Below are 17,476 nucleotides of genomic sequence, written 5' to 3'. Positions count from 1 at the left end.
AAAAAATCGCATTTTTATATATAAAAAATTGCCAAGACGAAAATTATGAAACTCCTATTTTTGAAGATCTATCAGATCTTCAACTGATCAACAAATTTAGTTTGTAATCAAAAGGAGAATGGGAGCGTATATATTATCCACATTGGTTTTATCTGTTGTTGATAGGTCCTTGGGAAGATCTTAAATAAACAAGATCAAGGCATTAAGTATAAAATTGTTGAGTAAGAACTTTCTACCCAGCTGAAATTCTCCATAAAGCTTTATTATTTATGCTGATATCCTCCTGTATTATTTGGAACCTCCATTGATCATATGGAAGAATCCTCATCAGTATTTTAAAGCAATTTCTAATGACTTCAAGCAAACTTCATATGAAGTTATGATAGGTTGCTATTTTGAGGATGACCCTGTTAATTTAGCCTTCTTATTATTCTTTGAGGGAAACTTAAGATCTTCTTGAGTTGATTCTTCTATGAGGAACACATGATTTGTTCAAGGAATAACATCCTTCCTCTTCTTGTTGTTTCAAGGTATATGAGTTATTGCAAAGTGTGAATCTTATGATACACTTTTTCTTAAAGGATTTGGTGGTTCCTTCTTCCAATGGAAATCACAGCTTCTTGACATGGCTGGATTTCATTGGCTGTTGGATGTGAGGGGGGGATTTCAGAAACATGCTGATGGAAATGAGGCTTCCACAACATTCTATGCAAATGAGCAAGAGAACTGCTGCATGACCACGTGATAGCATCACATGGGATGACGTCACCAAGCCACACCCCTCAACGGTGACGTCACAGCATAAAGTCACGCGGGAGTGTCTACTTTTTGTATGTTGAAAGGTGCCAAACTACGAAAGAGGGAAAGTTGAGGTAACAGGTGAGTAATTTAGGGGGGAAAACTCTAAAGGACTTCTAAAGCGCTCCCCAAAAGCTACACTTCTTAACACCAACCTTCCTGGAGAGTTGGTGCTGATGGAGGGAACCAATGGGCGCCTTGGATCTAGTATCTTCTTATTGGTCAACTGTCTGATATGCAAATGAGAGTGAACGTCACTTCCTGGGACAAATCGAGCGCCATTTTCTCTTTCTGGTTCTGGAAGGAGGGAGGAGCAGCCGGAGGTGGGTGGATGGAAGCGGGGGTCTAGTGGTGCTGAGGGGAAGCCGGGTGCGATACTGCACGGCCGGGCGGCGGCGGCGGCTGCCTGGGCAACGATGCTGCTGCTCTGGCCGCCGGTGCCCGTGCTGCTGGGGCACTGAGCGCGGGCTGCAGGTCGAGACGAGGAGGAGGAGCCGGGCGGGGCGGGGCGGAGCGGCCGCTGAGCGAGTGACCGGCCGACCAAGCGGCGGCAGACAGGGGAGGAGGAAGGCGGCGGCGGCTGCAACGCGGCCGCGTGCCTCAAGGAGGCGCCAGCGAGGACCGAGTGGGCAGGCAGCGGGCGCCCCCTGCAGCCCGGACAGGTACGTGCAAGACCCGCGCCGCCTGGCGCGCCCTTCTGCTGGCGGACCGCGTCGGTCTCCATAGCACAGCCAGACCCAGAAGGCGCGGCGACTCGCCGCCACTTGCGGCGGAGAGGAGTCGTCTCGCCGTTTCTCTCCACGCACCTTCTCGGGGCGCTGCCGGCCAAGCCAGAAGGCGACGGCAGCCTCACGGGGCGTCCGTTCTCCCTCCCTCCCTCCCTCCTTCCTTGGCGGGAGGAGAAGACGCGGAACCGCGGAGGGACTAAAGGGCTTCCCCTTTCCCGGGGCTGCGCTTCGCTGCCGCCGGTTCCGTGGTGGTGGTGGTAACGGGGCGAGGAACGCGGCAAACGGGCTTAAATGCCGTGAGGCATTCGGCTTCCCTCATGCGCTTGACATCTCCGCTACCTCTTTCATGTGCAACTTCAGCGGCTGCAGGAAACCCCCGCAGACTCTTGGGGAGGGAGGCGGGAAGCGTCTGTATTTTGCATTGGTAGCAGCCGGAGAGCCATTAAGGGAAAAGAAGAAACTGTTGGCTTAACTGGAAAGGGGCCATAAGATTTTAAGGGTTTCCAGAAGGAAGCCTGCCAATCGATTGCAGCGAAACCAACAAAGAGTCTTGTAACCAAGTTATTTTTTATTTATTGCGTTTTTATACCGCACTATAGCCGGAGCTCCCCGGGCAGTTCACAAAAATTTAAACCATTCAAAGTATAATACAAACAGTATAAAAACATGATATGAAATACAACATAAAAGCACAATCAGGATAAAATCAACAGCAGTGCCGAAATACGAATTTAAAATACAAATTTAAAACAGCAAATCCTATAACAACATATACTATTTATTCTGGCATAAGCTTTTGTGGTGGGCTATAGTCCATCAAACCAATAGTTTTTCTAAAATAATTTTGTTAGCCTTTAAGATTTTAGAAAGAACATGACGGTCAAATTAAATATGTGGACTAGAATAAGCTGCCTGGCTGTTCATATGTGAGTTTGCTTAACTGTTGTGACACTTTCCTGACCCCCAGGGTTGTTATCACATAGTTCACATTCTTGCTTGGTAGATGCAAGGGTCTACCAAGCTAATGGTCACTAATGGAAGCCATTCTACCTCACGGAGGTGGGTTTCCTCTGGCTTTTTCCCATGCATATGAAACTATTCATATTCCAGCATGGCTTAATTTGGTCCAGAGTCACTATGGACCTTGGAGTTCAGAACCAAAGTTATTCCCAGCTGAGTTTATGACAGCCAGAGAGATCATGACACTTACTGATGCGTCTCCTTTACAAATGCAAATAAGGGATTTTATTTTGTCTTCTAGTTTTGTTTTGTTTTTGTTTTTTGTTCTGTGCTCAAAGAAAGTAGGTTGATGGGTGACAGATAAAAATTACCCAATAAAGGAAAGTAATTTTAAAGACCCACTGTGATATCAGGGTAGATCAGGAGACTTGATCATCAAGGTGATCCAAGATAATCAAGGAAGGCAGGGCAAACAAAGAAGGAAAAGTGAAGAGTTTAGAAGGTGAGAGTGGTGACACTTTACACTCATCATAGATACACACCTTTCCTATAAGTTGATGCTGCCAAATACTATATTCTTAGTTGCCTTTGTGTATGGAGAAAGCCTCTTCACCTTCTCAGTAAAGAACCCATGGGAGACTTGTGGCTAAACCAAATAATGTATCATGCATTTGAGTTACTTTCCATTTTAGTTCAATAATTTATTATGTATCCCATCTTTTCACCAAAAACTGGCACTTGATGTAACTAATAATAAAAACCAGACTAAAAACAGATTATAAATTAGTTCTCTCCCTACAATCATGTAACTGAATTATATCACATGCCAGTAAAAGAAGCAGTTAAGTATTTGTAAGACATCCATCTCCGTGTAGAGATGAACACTGAGGCAGAGAATGAAGCTACTAATCCAAGGTCAGTCAGTGAATCCATGATTGACAGTACATATGGGGACTGGTTTGCTCCTAGAATAATGTTTTATGGATGAACTGAACTGAAACTTAGAGGTGGTTGCTTGAAACATTATATAGAACACATGTAGGCAAACCCCAGTCACTGTGGCACATGGGGTGCCTGAGCCCTTGCCCAATTTCTCTCAACTGCACAAATCACACCACCCCAACCCGCCAAACAGTTGTTTAGCAGCTGGGGTGGTGGTGAGCACAATTGTAATGAGGAGGATGGCTTTTGGGAGTAGTGTGACTTAAATTGGGGAGGGGGAATAGCAAGCAGAGAATCATCCCTGAGCACATATGTGTACACACACACACAGAGAGACAGATTGGTGCTGGGAAAAGCAGTTTGGGTAATAGGGAAGAGGGGAAGCCATGATACATGTACATGCATGTGAAAGGAGAGTGGGGGTTGGCTGTGAGAGTAGGGATTGAGTGAGCTGGTGATTCTGGCCATGTCCTCTGTCTGCTCCAACTATGGCCAGCATGTGGCCCCCAACCCTGCCTCCTCCCATTGCTTGAAGAGAGCAAGAAGGTTGCCTATGCCTGATATAGAAGATAGTGCAAATCTACAGTGTGGACCACTCCATAAAAATTCTATCTATGTAGCAGCCCTAAGTTTTCACAATTGGTAAAGCTATTTAGCAAGAATGGTTTTGGAAGTATCCAAAACCATTCTCGCTAAATAGCTTTACCAATTCTAAAGGGGTCCATAGTTTTGGCTGATCTCAGTAACAAGCCCAAATTTATGATCCTTGGAGTACTACATTGATGGGAAGACCATCTTCCCAGAGTGCAGGACATGAAATAATGGGCTCAAGTTAAAGGCAGCCAGATTCCAGCTGGAAATCAGGAAAAACTTCCTGACTGTTAGAGCGGTACGACAATGGAATCAGTTACTTAGGGAGGTTGTGAGCTCTCCCACACTAGAGGCATTCAAGAGGCACCTGGACAACCATCTGTCAGGGATGCGTTAGGGTGGATTCCTGCATTGAGCAGGGGGTTGGACGCAATGGCCTTGTAGGCACCTTCCAACTCTGCTATTTTATGATTCTATGCTAGAAGGGGGTGAGATCTTGTCTGATGCTTATAAACTGCTGAGCAACTATGGAGATGAGTCCTCCCTTCTGTGCTGAAGTGACCACTTCAGAAGATGTGGTTCCCACAAGTCACCTAGAGATCCAGTTTTGAACGTCTGTATATGCTAATTCACTGCTGTTCCAAAGGTGTCCAGAACTTCAACACAATTATGAGAAGGATGATGCAGCATGAGCTATTTCATCTCACCTGCTGTTGCCCAGCGTAGCCTTTCTTCTCTCTCACATGAGCTAGCTAAACCACGCATACACAGCATACACTTTCTCGCGTTCACACGTGCATACCCAATAAACATAGATAAGAGAAAACAAAGGAGAGAAAGTGTTTAGTTACCCTTGCAGCAGCAGTAGCCCTCTGCTAGTCATGTCAACATTGCCCTACTGCACACCCACTCTTAATCTCTCTGCTCCCTGGCTATGGAAGCTCAGGCACCCCCGGAAGAGAGTTCTAGACTACCTGGGCAGACAGTTTGAAACACAGAGCAGGCACTTGTGTGATAGGCTGCAGTGTGAGAGGGCTGCTGCTTCTAGTGAACTTTGCCAGCTCCAGCTGGAGGCAGGAAAGTATTGGAACATGTAGCGGACTTACAGGCTAACGATAGCCTTAGAGTCCTGGGGTGGGGACATGGAGTAGGAGAAAGTAATACATTAGCCTATCCCCATGCTGGCTGGCTGGGGATGACTGTAGTTGCAGTCTAATACATCTAGGGTGCCTGATTGGGGTCAGCTGTAGTACATGTATGCTCTGAGATATGTTTTGAAAGTTTTTAATGCAGTAAGTTGCACAGTTGAGCTGGTGAGCTGGTTTTAAATAGAAAACTTCAGCCAGGTGATCAGCAGCACATTTCTCTCCCGATCGCCCTGTGGCTATCTAGAATCGTCTTCTTGTCTCTGCAAACATCCAGTCCTCAACATAAGTGCCATGCTGGATCAGACCAAAGGCCCATCTAGTCCTGCATTTTGTTCAGACTGTGGCCAACCAGATGCCTTTGGGGAGACCACAAACATAATAGGAGTGCAATAGCACCCCGGGCCTCTGATTACGCAGCAAAGGTCTTTTTGCAGTACTGGGTTACTTGAATAGTGAATTATGGCTGTCACTAAACAAAATTGAAACATCTGATAGTTGATAGATGGTCTTAATCATGCTTAGAGTAAACCCATTAAAATGAGACATGTTAATCATGACTAACTTAAGTTCTCTTTCTTTCATTGGGACTACTCTAAGCATGTCTAAATCTTGGTTCATTCCAGAGCTTATATAAAAATGAATGGAGGAAAAAGGAGCTCAGGGCTGCCTGCTGAAATTGATGGTACTAAGTTCAAGAGAGAAATAAATACTCTGTACAACACATGCCTAACATTTTGAATTCACTACCACAAGATTATGATTGCAATGGAAGAGGGGAATATATGTCTTCTAAATAAAGAATAAGATTGGTGATGGCTCCTTTAAAAGGATTGGATGCTTTCATAGATTTTCATGCAGGCTTGCATGTGGAGGTAGGAGTGGGCATGTTTTAAAAGCTGTTCTAGGTATACATAACATTTAAAGCGGGGGTGTTGAACCTCTTCCAGCCCAAGGGCTGAATTCCATTTTGGAGAAGCTCTTAGGGGCTGCTTTCCAGGGTGGGGCAAAAGCAGTAGAGCGGAGCCCAAATACCAGTATAGTTCGCCATAAAGCTCTTAAGGGCAGTCCCTAAGCCTTTAGAGGAAGTAATTCAACCTTTAAGAATGGGGTTGTGGGGAAACTGCATAAATGACGGGAAATCAATGGATCAGGGGTTGGGGAAGGGGTGGGGCCAGAGGAAGGGGCCAAGGCCTTTTGGGGACCCCAGGAGGGTTGGATTGGGATCCTGGGCCCAAGATTCTATACCTTTGAGTTAAAGTTTTTAATTCTGTTGTATTCTACCCTTGTGTATAATCTTTGAAGTTCTGAAGTTAAAAACATGAATTGTCAGACAAGAAGAATTATAAACAGTATTTATTATACAAGTAATATATTACCATGTTCAGCTGACATAGTTAGGGTAGATTACTAGACATTTAAATGTTTCCCACAATGTGATATCTAATGTTTCCAGACAACATGCGTTCCAACAAAATCAGATCGCTTCAAGGTACAAACACGTCCTTGAATATCCTCTAAAGTGCATGCAAGCTAGACTAGAAAATATGCTTTCTCTCAGGATAGAAATTTTACTGCACTACTTTGCTTTCAGCTGGCAGCATGATGCATTTCTAAAAGGCATAATCTATAAAGAAATATTCTTGGCTTTGTGAAATATTTGAACATAGTCAAATGGCAATGTGTCAAGTAACCAATGTCTCAACTCTATAGCTACCTTTTAAAAGTATAGTGCTTTCTGATACTTTTAGTTATGCCTAGAATATTTATATTTAAGCATACTCTAGTAAAAATAGTCCTATGGCATTGTCACAATACTTTGAATGGAATCTCCCCTTGGGAGTGAAACTCAGTTGGCTACCTTAGGTACAGTTCCTTATCTTGGCCAGATTACTAAGCATGTTTTACAACTCTTAATTTAAACATTAATGTACTTATTCGGAACATTTTTGGATTGCTCCTCCACTTGAGTGCTTGAGATGGTGTGCAAATATATACAATAAAAATAATAAAATACATTCGTTACAAAAAGTTGAACAACTTTCTGTACAATAAAATCAGGGGTTAATTATAACATCTGAGAGTGGCATTAACCATTAAAAGCTTGGCGGAACAATGTTCTTTTCACAAGCCATATAAATACAATAAAGAGGCTAGCCTAACCTCTCTGGGGAGGGAGTTCCATAATGAGCCCTGTCTTGTTTATCCACTGGCCTTGCTATACAAGGTGGTGCATGTAAAGGGCCTCAGATAATGAGCTCAAATTTGTGACAGGGTAATAGAGGAGGAGGCAGTCTTTCAGCTATTGTGGTCCCAAGCCATTTTGGGCTTAAGAAGTAAGAACCAGCACCTTGAATTGAGCTCAGAAACAAATTGGGAATCAAATGCAGCTGTTTCAATTCAGTGTTATATTGTCTATAAAATGCACACCAGATAGTAACATGGCCTCTGCAGTTTACACTAGCTGAAGTTTCTGGACTCTTCCAAGATTGTTTTTGGACAATCTTCAATACCCATGTAGAGCAGCTGAAGCTGAGCAAAGGCACTCCTGACCAGTTCCAGGTGCAGTGTTGGATTCAAGAGCATTCCCAAGTTGTGTAACTGGTCCTTCAGAGGGAGTGCTACCCCATTCAGAACAGGGTGTACTCCCAATACTGGGTTGGCCTCCCTATTGACCAACAATACCTTTATCTTATCTTTGAGCAACTCTGTCAGACAAATAGTTGCTGGAGTCAAAAACAGTGTTTCATGGTGGTGTCTGCTTACAAACATTTTCATATTTAATATTGATATTTCATTTGCAGAACAGTACTTCCCACCCCTTTCAGAAATAAAGAATTTGAGTTTTAGCATTCATGTAGAGATAGTTATGCATTTTTTTAAATCCTCAAATCTTGGAGTTGATCTGCATTTCAAGCAGCTCTCCATCAGTTTATGAGGAACTGCCCAGAGAGCTCCGGCTATTGGGCGGTATAGAAATGTAATAAATAAATAAATAATTGATGATGACTGTGGTAAATATCACTGTACACATAGTACTTGCAGTTTGCCACAGAAAGTGTAAATCGGCCCTAGTAAACTATAAATATGCCAATTTTCTAAAATAAGCACTAATGAAGGTCAAATTAATCTGATTTTTTTAAAAAAATGCACAAGTACATTCTGAAAGTATTTTTTTAACAAAATTACTTTAGTTGTGTCTTTTTCTGTCTTTTAGACAAAGTTCAACATGTTTCAAATTCCTGTTCAAAATCTTGATAATATAAGGAGAGCTCGGAAGAAAGTAAAGGGCATTCTTGTGGATATTGGACTTGATAGCTGCCGGGAGTTACTTCAGGTAAAGAAGAAAACATCTTAAATCACCATTATAACTATTTATGTTAATGTTTGTGGTTCTTTATACATTCATCTCATGAGTCTATAAGTTAATAAGTCTATAAGTTATTATAAGTCTATAAGTCTATTACTTATAGACTCTCATGAGTCTATAAGTAATTAAATTACTTCAATTACAATCTCCGAGTAGGGGTACATTTGACTATGTAGCAAGATGTGGCTTAGAGATCTTTCATTTTAAAAACTGTTTCACCTTACAGCTGTTGAGGTTTGAGTTAACAAAATGCTTGAATTGTAAACATGATCAATTGCTTTTTTAAAAACAAAACAAAACAAGAAAATATGCATTGACTGATTTGGTGCTGACCATCAAGTTTGTAAATGTAGGTTTTCATCAGCTGAAATGAGAAATTGAGTTAATTGTATAAATTAACCAAAACATCCCAGCTTTAAAAAAGATGAAAAAATCATAAATTCAGTTTATATCTTAAAATCAAGGTCAATCACAAACACCATCAGCCCCATTTTTACACAATACACACATTCAGAAAGATGGTGACTGTGGTTTCTTGCTAAGAAAAAACCCTCTTCAAATACACCAAAGCTTCAGTGATTTTTTAACTACACAATTCACATGCTAAAGTCCTTTTTGAAAGTGAAAGGATCTTAACTGTTGAAATAATTTTGACATACTGGTTGTTGGTCTGTAAGATGAAGAATGTCTTATGTGAAGGGTATATTTTCTGGCAGCTGTTTTGAATTTAGTTTATATCAACATAACGAAAATCTGATTTTGAAGTAGCTGCATAAAATTGGATTTACTTTTAATTATGTGCTGTTTTTACAAATCTTTGGGTTTTTTTAGACTTTGAAAAGTTTTGACCCAGGAGAAAAATATTTCTTCCACACTTCATGGAATGATGTGTCTCAGTGGGAGTCTATCACTAAAAGAAAGGTATGTACATTTGTCACAGTTTTCAGAAGACTTGGATCTCCAGAGCTACTTAAGTGGTTCCAGGGGTTTGGATATCATCATCATCATCATCATTATTAGCCCTTTTGCTTTGAGCAGTTGATCCTGAGTCATATTGCAAACTACTTCTGAGACTTCCCTCACTTTCAAAAGTTGGTGGGGGTGCTATTCTAGAAGCACAAGTCCAAAGCTCTGTGGCATATGGGATGCTCCACGTGCGTGTGGCTGTCATTATAAGGACTAATTATCTTTTTTCTTTCTATTGGTCAAAACCAGATGTAAAATAGCTGGCTACTGGTTGCTTTTTCAACCTTCTGAAACAGAAGGTTACTTCAGGTGTATAATGAGAACTTTTTCAACAGCTGCATATTTGGCCATGTTGAACTTTCACTGGGTATTGGCATAGTTGGTGTCTTCTAGGTCAAGTTACAGCTTTTGGATAATTTTCATTATTAAATAATGTCTTACTTACATTTTCTGTCTAATTCCATAGTCTTCCATGCAGATATCTCTTCTATTTTTCCTTTTCTTCACCCAGCAATGCTTATGGGAATTTGGCATTCCCTTTCATGTTGGGTGACATGATGCTTTTTAGATTAGATTTGAACATCCTCTTGTTCATTTATTCTCCTGGAATAAGCTGCAACCCATACTGCTGATATTCTTGTTGTTCTGCTGATTCTCAGTAGTACCAGTAATATACATCAAAGATCTAGCTCATTTTATGTTTGTATTATTATACAAGTATATTATCTATTAGAAATTGTATAGAAATGGATAGATAGGATCTTGATTTTTTTAAAAAATACCCAGTCAATTGAGCAAAATGTTGATCTCTTGAAGAAACTCTTATATCCAGCTGGCAAGAAAAATAGTGCATTGCTGTCATGTTTTTTTAAACCTCCCGCCTTATTGGGAGACGAGGTCTGCCATGTAATCTACAAAGCTTTATTCAGGCAATAAACTTCTCTTCCCATCTGAAGAGAGAGTAACCTCTAGGAACTTTCCTCTAGGCAAAACTATGCAAACTAAGCGAGACAATTGTCCTTTCAAGAAAAAGGGAAAGACACTTCCCAGAATGCTTTAACTTCAAGGAGACTGGTTCTTAAGAAGCCTTTGGCGAGAAGCTAGCCAAGCCAACCTTCTCTTGCCTTCCTTTAGCTCCGCCCATTTGAGGCTGCAGCGGACTCTAGGATCAGCTAGCTCTGAAGTGCCCTCCTCCTCTGTAGTGATAAGGTCTGGCGAAGGTTCATTCCCAGCTGGTGAAGAGCCTGTGACAGTCACTTCCCCCACTCCCCATGTAGGCTGGTACGTTTCTGGCGCTGTCTCTTCTGCTTCAGAATCTGATTCCAATTGATCGCCGGAAACTCCTTCCCCCAGCCTAAGGGGAACAGGCCTAGTCATGACACTTTCATTACTTCTCTGCTCTTACTCAACAGCTGACATAAACTTGCATTTTCTAGCTACCTGCTGAAGTAACTGTCTCCTTTTGTTCTTGTTTTGCAGAGATACAGAACAAATCCATTTTGCTGTAGTCAGTGCAAGTTCTCCTCAAAATTTCTTTCTTCTTTCAAAAATCACTTGAACCGTTGCCATGAAGATGAACTGGACCAAGAATTAGTTGTTCCTTGCCCAGAATGTTCATTTGCTTCTCATTCCAAAATAGTGGGAAGACACCTCCGGATGTTTCACTCCAAGAAAAAAATACAAAATTATAATGTGAGTGGTGGCATGAGACAGTTCCGGAGTGATTCAGTAAACTTTGTATGCCAGAAATGTCAGTTTACAGACACGCTATACTACAATACAAAGAAGCATGTATTGGTAACCCACTTTCAAAACCTAATAAGCACATACTTTGAGGAGAGTGAAGAGAATTTTACTGATCATTACTGTAAAAAGTGTAACGCTTTTGCAAACAGCCGGGATTCTTTAATATATCATGTCTTGACATCTGAAGTACACAAAGAACTGGAAAATATATTGAGGCCTGTAATTTTGGTACAGCCTAAGAAACCAGGACAAGCAAAGTCACTGCAGATCATTAATATTGCTCCCAAGCCTTCCACGCTCAGAGCCACGCCGCCACTAGTACCTACCACTGCTTCAGTGGGCTCAGCTTCTTCTACATCATGTATTTCACTTCCGCCAGTCAATCAGAATCAAAGTATGGTGCCAGCAAAAGCTGTTCAAAACACAGTTGGACCACTGAGTGTTTCAAGTGCCTCTAGTAGTCTGACACGTACATCATCTCCTACTTCGGTTGCCCAGTCACATATTACACTTATGTCTGGTTCTCGCCCAGGAGGTCAGAATAATGTGGCTCTTCAGTCTGCAGTTCCCCAACCGGTCTTTGTTTCCCATAGGCTTCCCCTAAAACAGCCTGTACGGCCTGGGGTTTTCTGCCTAAATCAGCCTGCTGGTTCCATAGGTAGAGGTGTTCCTCCAGGAGTCCTCTCATTCACTCGGCCAGTCCGCCCTACTCTGCTTCCTGTTAATCAATCAGTTAGGACCATTAGTAGTCCAGTTGTGTCAGGGGCTCTCCCTGGGACCCAGCCTGCTGGATCTCTGAATCGACCCATTGGAGCTGGCACTATTCCAGTCAACAGGGCTTCTTCACCTGGGGTCCTTGCTCTAAATCGGCCTGTTGGAAGTTTGAACCAGCCTAGTGCTACTGGGGTTCTTCCCATGACCCAAACGCTTACATCAGGGGTGCTTCAGTTTAATCCTGTCACTTCAGGGGTTCTTCCTGTAAACCAGTCAGTTGGACCTGGGATTCTACAATTTAATCAGCCTGTTGCACCAGGGGTCCTTCCTGTAAATCAATCTGTTAGACCTGGAGTTTCTCAAAATGCTACTTTGCTTACTGCAGGACCAATACTTAGACAGTTAATTCCAACTGGCAAGCAAGTTAATGGGATACCGACATATACCCTTGCACCCGTTTCTGTGGCTTTGCCTGTGCCACCCGGTGGTGGGGTGACATCAGTTTCACCACCTCAGGTGCCTGTTCAGCTGATGCAATCTGGCCCAGTTACGCAGTTGTCTCAGGCTCCAGCTACCGTGCCTTCCTCAGCTGTAGTAACTTCTTCCGCGAATACGCTTTCCAAGACTTCTCCAACTGCTTCTGCAATGAGCCTTGCCCTTAAACAGGCTAAGCAGTGGAAGACGTGCCCTGTTTGTAGTGAGCTGTTCCCATCTAATGTCTATCAGGTGCACATGCAAGTCGCTCACAAATTCAATGCAGCAAAGACAAAGGTTACTCTTGAAACAGACAAAGTTGCAGCCTGTGCACCTTTTCTGAGGTGGCTAAAAGACAAGACAGTCCGGTGCTTTTCTTGTAAATGTTTTCTCTCTCAGGCAGAGCTTATAAAACATATTTTCACACATGGATTAGCTTGCCTGTTTTGCACCAGTACTTTCCATGACTTAAAATGCCTTGTGGATCACACACGAACTGTGCATAAAGGCCAAAAGAAACTACACACTGATTATGATGACAAAGGGTTTCAACTTGAGAGTGATTCTGAAGGTGACCTGGTGTTTCCTCATTTTGATTTCAGTATAACTGCAAAAGAACAATGTGAAAGAGAAGTGCACCTAGCAGTACTTGCTGGAGTAAATTCAAGGACACTTATTCCTCTGTACATCAAGCTGCAACATGAAGCTGCTGGAACGAATAAAGGCAATAAGAAAGTTTCCACTTGCCCCTTTTGTTACGGTACTTTCATTAGCACAGAAACCTATGAGATCCATTTGAAGGAGAGGCACCATATCATGCCAACTGTGCATACCATTTTAAAGACTCCTGCTTTTAAGTGTATCCACTGCTGTGGCGTTTATACCGGCAATATGACTCTGACAGCTATTGCTGTGCATTTGCTCCGCTGCCGGAGTGCTCCCAAAGATAGCACCCCGACTGTAAAGATGCAGCTGGAACTCAGTGAGAAGAAAGATCTGCCACTTGTAAATGGTGAACAGCATGATGCTGCTTCTCCTTCAGCCAAGAGAAAACCATCCGATAATCTTTATCCTGTTGGAGAGGACCAAATGGATGATGACCAGCCATTCCTGATTATAAATAGTGGTACAGCGCAAGTTCCAGTAAAGGAGGTGACTTTTGTGGCTTCCAAACGACAAAAGATTGATCATAAGACTGAAATTAAGGGACAGCTCTCATTTGAGGATCTTCATGTTTTAGCACTAAATCCAAAGCCATTCCAGAATAGCTCAAATGAAGTTCAAAAACGGTTTCTTGCAGATTATTTTCACAAGAAGCCATACCCTACTAAAAAGGAGTTAGAATTACTGTCAACCATTCTGTGTGCATGGAAGGTTGATCTTGCATCATTTTTTGGGAGAAAAAGACACACCTGCCTAAAGGCAATAAAAAATCTTAAGCCATCTGTGCTTTTGGGCTTTAGTATGTCTGAACTTAAAAATGTAAAGCACAGTTTGAGCTTAAATTGTGTATCAGAAGATTTGTAATCCCCCCCCCAAAAAACCCTAATATCATGCAATTAAGATTGCATATTACTTCAGCAACTCTCACTGATTTAGTTTCTTGTGATATTAAACTACTAGGACACAGTGGCCACCTTCACACAAAACAAGTCAGCACTGTGCAAAATTCTGGCTAATTGTTCACAAGCAGCTTGTTAATGTATGTTGCCTGATGGCTCCTGAAAAGCTTAGTGTTATAGCTGAACCCAGACTCCTGATTTATATTCCGAACAAGCCAGGAATCGAAAACCAACTTCAAACTCTGGCTTTTAGGTATGGTAGGAGAGCAAACAAACCAGAAGTCTGGTGCGGTTGCAACGCTAACCTTTTCCTTCCTGGTGAATTCCTTACTACTGTTCAGCTGCTCCTGCTGGCAGGAGGAGCCAAGAGGGAGTGATCATGATACCATTTTGAACTTTACTGTTCTTTGCTAATGAGATTAATGCCTCGTTCAGATCGGGCAAGTGTTCATTGTGGCAGTGGGATACAGTATAGTATACCTGAGGCTCTGTTACTTTTCATTTTTTGTTTATGTTGTAGCTTTCTCTGCCCATGGGTTTTATATAATTGTGTTACAAATTTTGTAGTGTTTTTTTTAAAAAAGAAAACCCCAATTGTTTTTTTTTTAAATAAAGTGTATAGTTTTGGTAAAATTCCAAAACTGGTTAGATGGTCATAATAATAAAAAATACAATTCCTCCCTTTTAAAATTAAGATGGTTGGCTTCTAGCCTGATCTTCATATTGCCCTATTTTTTTAAAAAAACCACCAATTTACCAGTGGTAGCAGTACCAAATGCAACAATGATACACATCAGCCCAGGGGTTTCTTAACTCCTTTCCCAGTAAGACATTCTGAAGTCTTATGTGGTATCTGTTTTCCTGAAGTTTCAACTTTTGGTTTCCAAGTATTGATTTGCATCTTGGAATAAATAAAGCAAAGAGCTGCCCAATTTGAAGTAGACTGTAATGGCTACCTATGGATCCCTTCATTTGGTGCTACTGCTTGTTAGGAACACTCTGATATCATTGCATACCATTCCAAGAAGCAGTTAGCATTGTATGCATATGATTGCCAATCTCTAGCTGTCCTGCCGTTGTACTGGCATATATTCTAAAGCAGGGTATGGAATAGCCACATAACAATTCTCCATGTGACTATGCAACTTGGGTTTGGAGCAAGGGATCAAAGGCAACCTCTTCAGCAGTGCTAATGCAGGATGATTTTGCATTGGCCATTGTACCCCATCTGATACAGTACCTCACTGTGATTACAGTGATATTGAAATGTGTGAGAGAATACTTGCTATTCATAATAAGTTGCAGCTCAATACTTTAATAATTAAAGTAGGACTGCATAGCCCTGAGTCTATTTCAGTCTGATGTTATGTGTCATGGTCTTTGTATCAATGCTGACTGAAAGCTCTTGCTCTCTACAGTGGGTGAAATACAATTTAATGTGTTACTCAGCAGATGACAGCCTCGTCTAAAGATAGACAATATTGAATAAGCATAGTGGGTATTATTTAAAACTAAAATAGGGCTGAGAGCTGAGGCAGGTTTTGTTATTGCTGTTCTGCCTTTTATTTCTGGGCAATGTATATGCTGGCAGCCTCCAAATCCAGAAGACTAATGTTTAACCACTATGAGATATTTGGTGTGCTGACTTTACACTGTTTTCTAGTTACTCTAATGCCAAGGGATTTTTGTTTTTGTTTTGGTGAAACTGCATGTAAATAACTTGTGAAATTTAAGCAGTTGCATTGCAGGCTGTTCAATTTCTATAAATGTCAGAAAATTGTAAGAGGGCTTCATGGTTTGATTTCTGTTCTTTCATGCAGCCTCATCATTTGCCAGTAGAAATACCAGTACAAAGGAAGAAGTACTGATACGGGACCTGCAGATTATCCATTTGTGGGGTGTTGTAACCAGAGTGGTCAAATCTATGTTGGCATTGATATTTACACAAGTGCAGAAAGGGGCAAAAGGAATGGGCTGGTCATTCAGAGCAGGAGTGATTATTACTACTATTTCACTTTTGACCTTCATCCACATATATTAAAATAGTCAGAGGATGTAGAGCAGTACTTTTCCCACCTTTTCCCTTGCAGGAGCATTATGGGAAATACTAGGCTGTAAAAAAAGTGGTTTTGTTTTTAAACTCAATGTTTGAATCTACTTGAATCTAAAACTTCGACATGGGAGGTACAAAACAAATTGCTACAGACATTTAAGGATTTAGGGGGAAACACTTTGCTATGGAAAATGGTCAGCTATAAATTAAGGTAGACCAAAGTGCAAATTTAAGTAGGGGATAAATATATAAAGGACAATGCTTGTTCTGTTCTCCCACTACAGGGAATGTTTGACTATAATAGGTTTGACCTATGAGGAATGGAAGTGAACAGAAGTTGTCCAGTAGTGGTATTTCACTGAACAGCTCCCTATATTTCTTTATAAGTTCTACTTGAAGATTATAGAGGAGCAAGACAAGCACCAAAAAAGCTTAAGCTTATCTTTTCAATAATAGAAAACCTGATGCAGTGATATCAGGATTATTATTTTATCTACTTAAGATTGTTTTTTTTGGGGGGGGGTGTTTTAAATAAACGAAACTTTCACTTTTAAATGTGTATAGAGGATTTTTTAAGTGGGTATAATTGAGCAGAGTTCAGTCAAGCAACCCCTTTAATTGATGACTGTCTTAGGTATGGGTACTTCTGAGGCAGTTTACACAGCACAATTAAGTGGTAAAGCTATTCTGGTACGGTACCATTACAAGTATATTGGTACCTGTTTGACTAGACCCCCGTGTAAAATATGCTACTTTCCAATGAGAATGAATTGGGGGAGAAGGCTAGGCAGACCCTTCTCCCTGAGTCGTAGTCTTGGACATATAGCATGTTTTTTTTCTATGGGAAGCATTCAACCACATAGCAGATGTGCTTACTAAATTAAGAAAAATATTTTCTGCTTGATTCTGCCGAATGTACACAATGGGCCGTTTGTTTCTGCATGGGACTATACCAGTCATCTCATATTCAGGCAGGATAGTGCACACCAAGGCAGGGCTACCTTCTTTCCATACATCCCAAAAAATCCCTTCTACAAGGTTTTGTAGAAAGCAAGTACCAAGAAAATTTAAAAAGTGCTTGTTAGGGTGGCTGTTTCCACACAGTAAGTTTTTGGCAGCCTTTTGGTTATGTTTCTAAACATGCAGCATTGAAGGCGATATGCTAAATTAGTTTAAATAAAACCAGACCCTCTGCAACTCTACAAAAAGATTATGTATAACAAATGTACTGCTTTACTTTTACTGCTAGTAAAAGTAGAACACAGATTCCATTGCCGAAAGTGCTTGAGCAGTTTTGTACTAGTTTTTGCCTTCTAAGATGTTGAGCTTACTTGAGCTTTACATGCCATCAAATTGCTACTTTAGCATTTTTATTCATGATGATCAAGTACCCCATGCAATGAAGCATCCCACTTACCAGAATTTAG

The 17,476-nt window shown here is 41.4% G+C and overlaps 1 protein-coding gene across 1 annotated transcript; it reads left to right on the top strand.

The window, feature by feature from the left end:
* Nucleotides 1-1,132: 1,132 nt before the first annotated feature.
* Nucleotides 1,133-15,779, top strand: ADNP2 (ADNP homeobox 2). The gene is made up of 4 exons (XM_063130462.1): nt 1,133-1,460; nt 8,382-8,501; nt 9,366-9,455; nt 10,980-15,779. Exons 2-4 carry the CDS (start codon nt 8,394-8,396, stop codon nt 13,959-13,961), a joined length of 3,180 nt encoding a protein of 1,059 aa, XP_062986532.1. The 5' UTR covers nt 1,133-1,460; nt 8,382-8,393; the 3' UTR covers nt 13,962-15,779.
* The last annotated feature ends 1,697 nt before the right edge of the window (nt 15,780-17,476 follow it).

Source organism: Elgaria multicarinata, chromosome 7 (genome assembly GCF_023053635.1).
Source record: "Elgaria multicarinata webbii isolate HBS135686 ecotype San Diego chromosome 7, rElgMul1.1.pri, whole genome shotgun sequence".
Classification (NCBI taxonomy): Eukaryota; Metazoa; Chordata; class Lepidosauria; order Squamata; family Anguidae; genus Elgaria; species Elgaria multicarinata.
The sequence above is the reverse complement of the archived record's forward strand: the minus strand, read 5'-3'. Positions and strand labels throughout refer to the sequence as shown.

Coding starts and splice junctions, on each gene's coding strand:
- ADNP2 (XM_063130462.1), top strand. CDS start 8,394: ATGTTTCAAATTCCTGTTCAAAATCTTGATAATATAAGGAGAGCTCGG. Junction 8,502..9,365: donor GCTGCCGGGAGTTACTTCAG/GTAAAGAAGAAA, acceptor GGGTTTTTTTAG/ACTTTGAAAAGTTTTGACCC. Junction 9,456..10,979: donor AGTCTATCACTAAAAGAAAG/GTATGTACATTT, acceptor CTTGTTTTGCAG/AGATACAGAACAAATCCATT.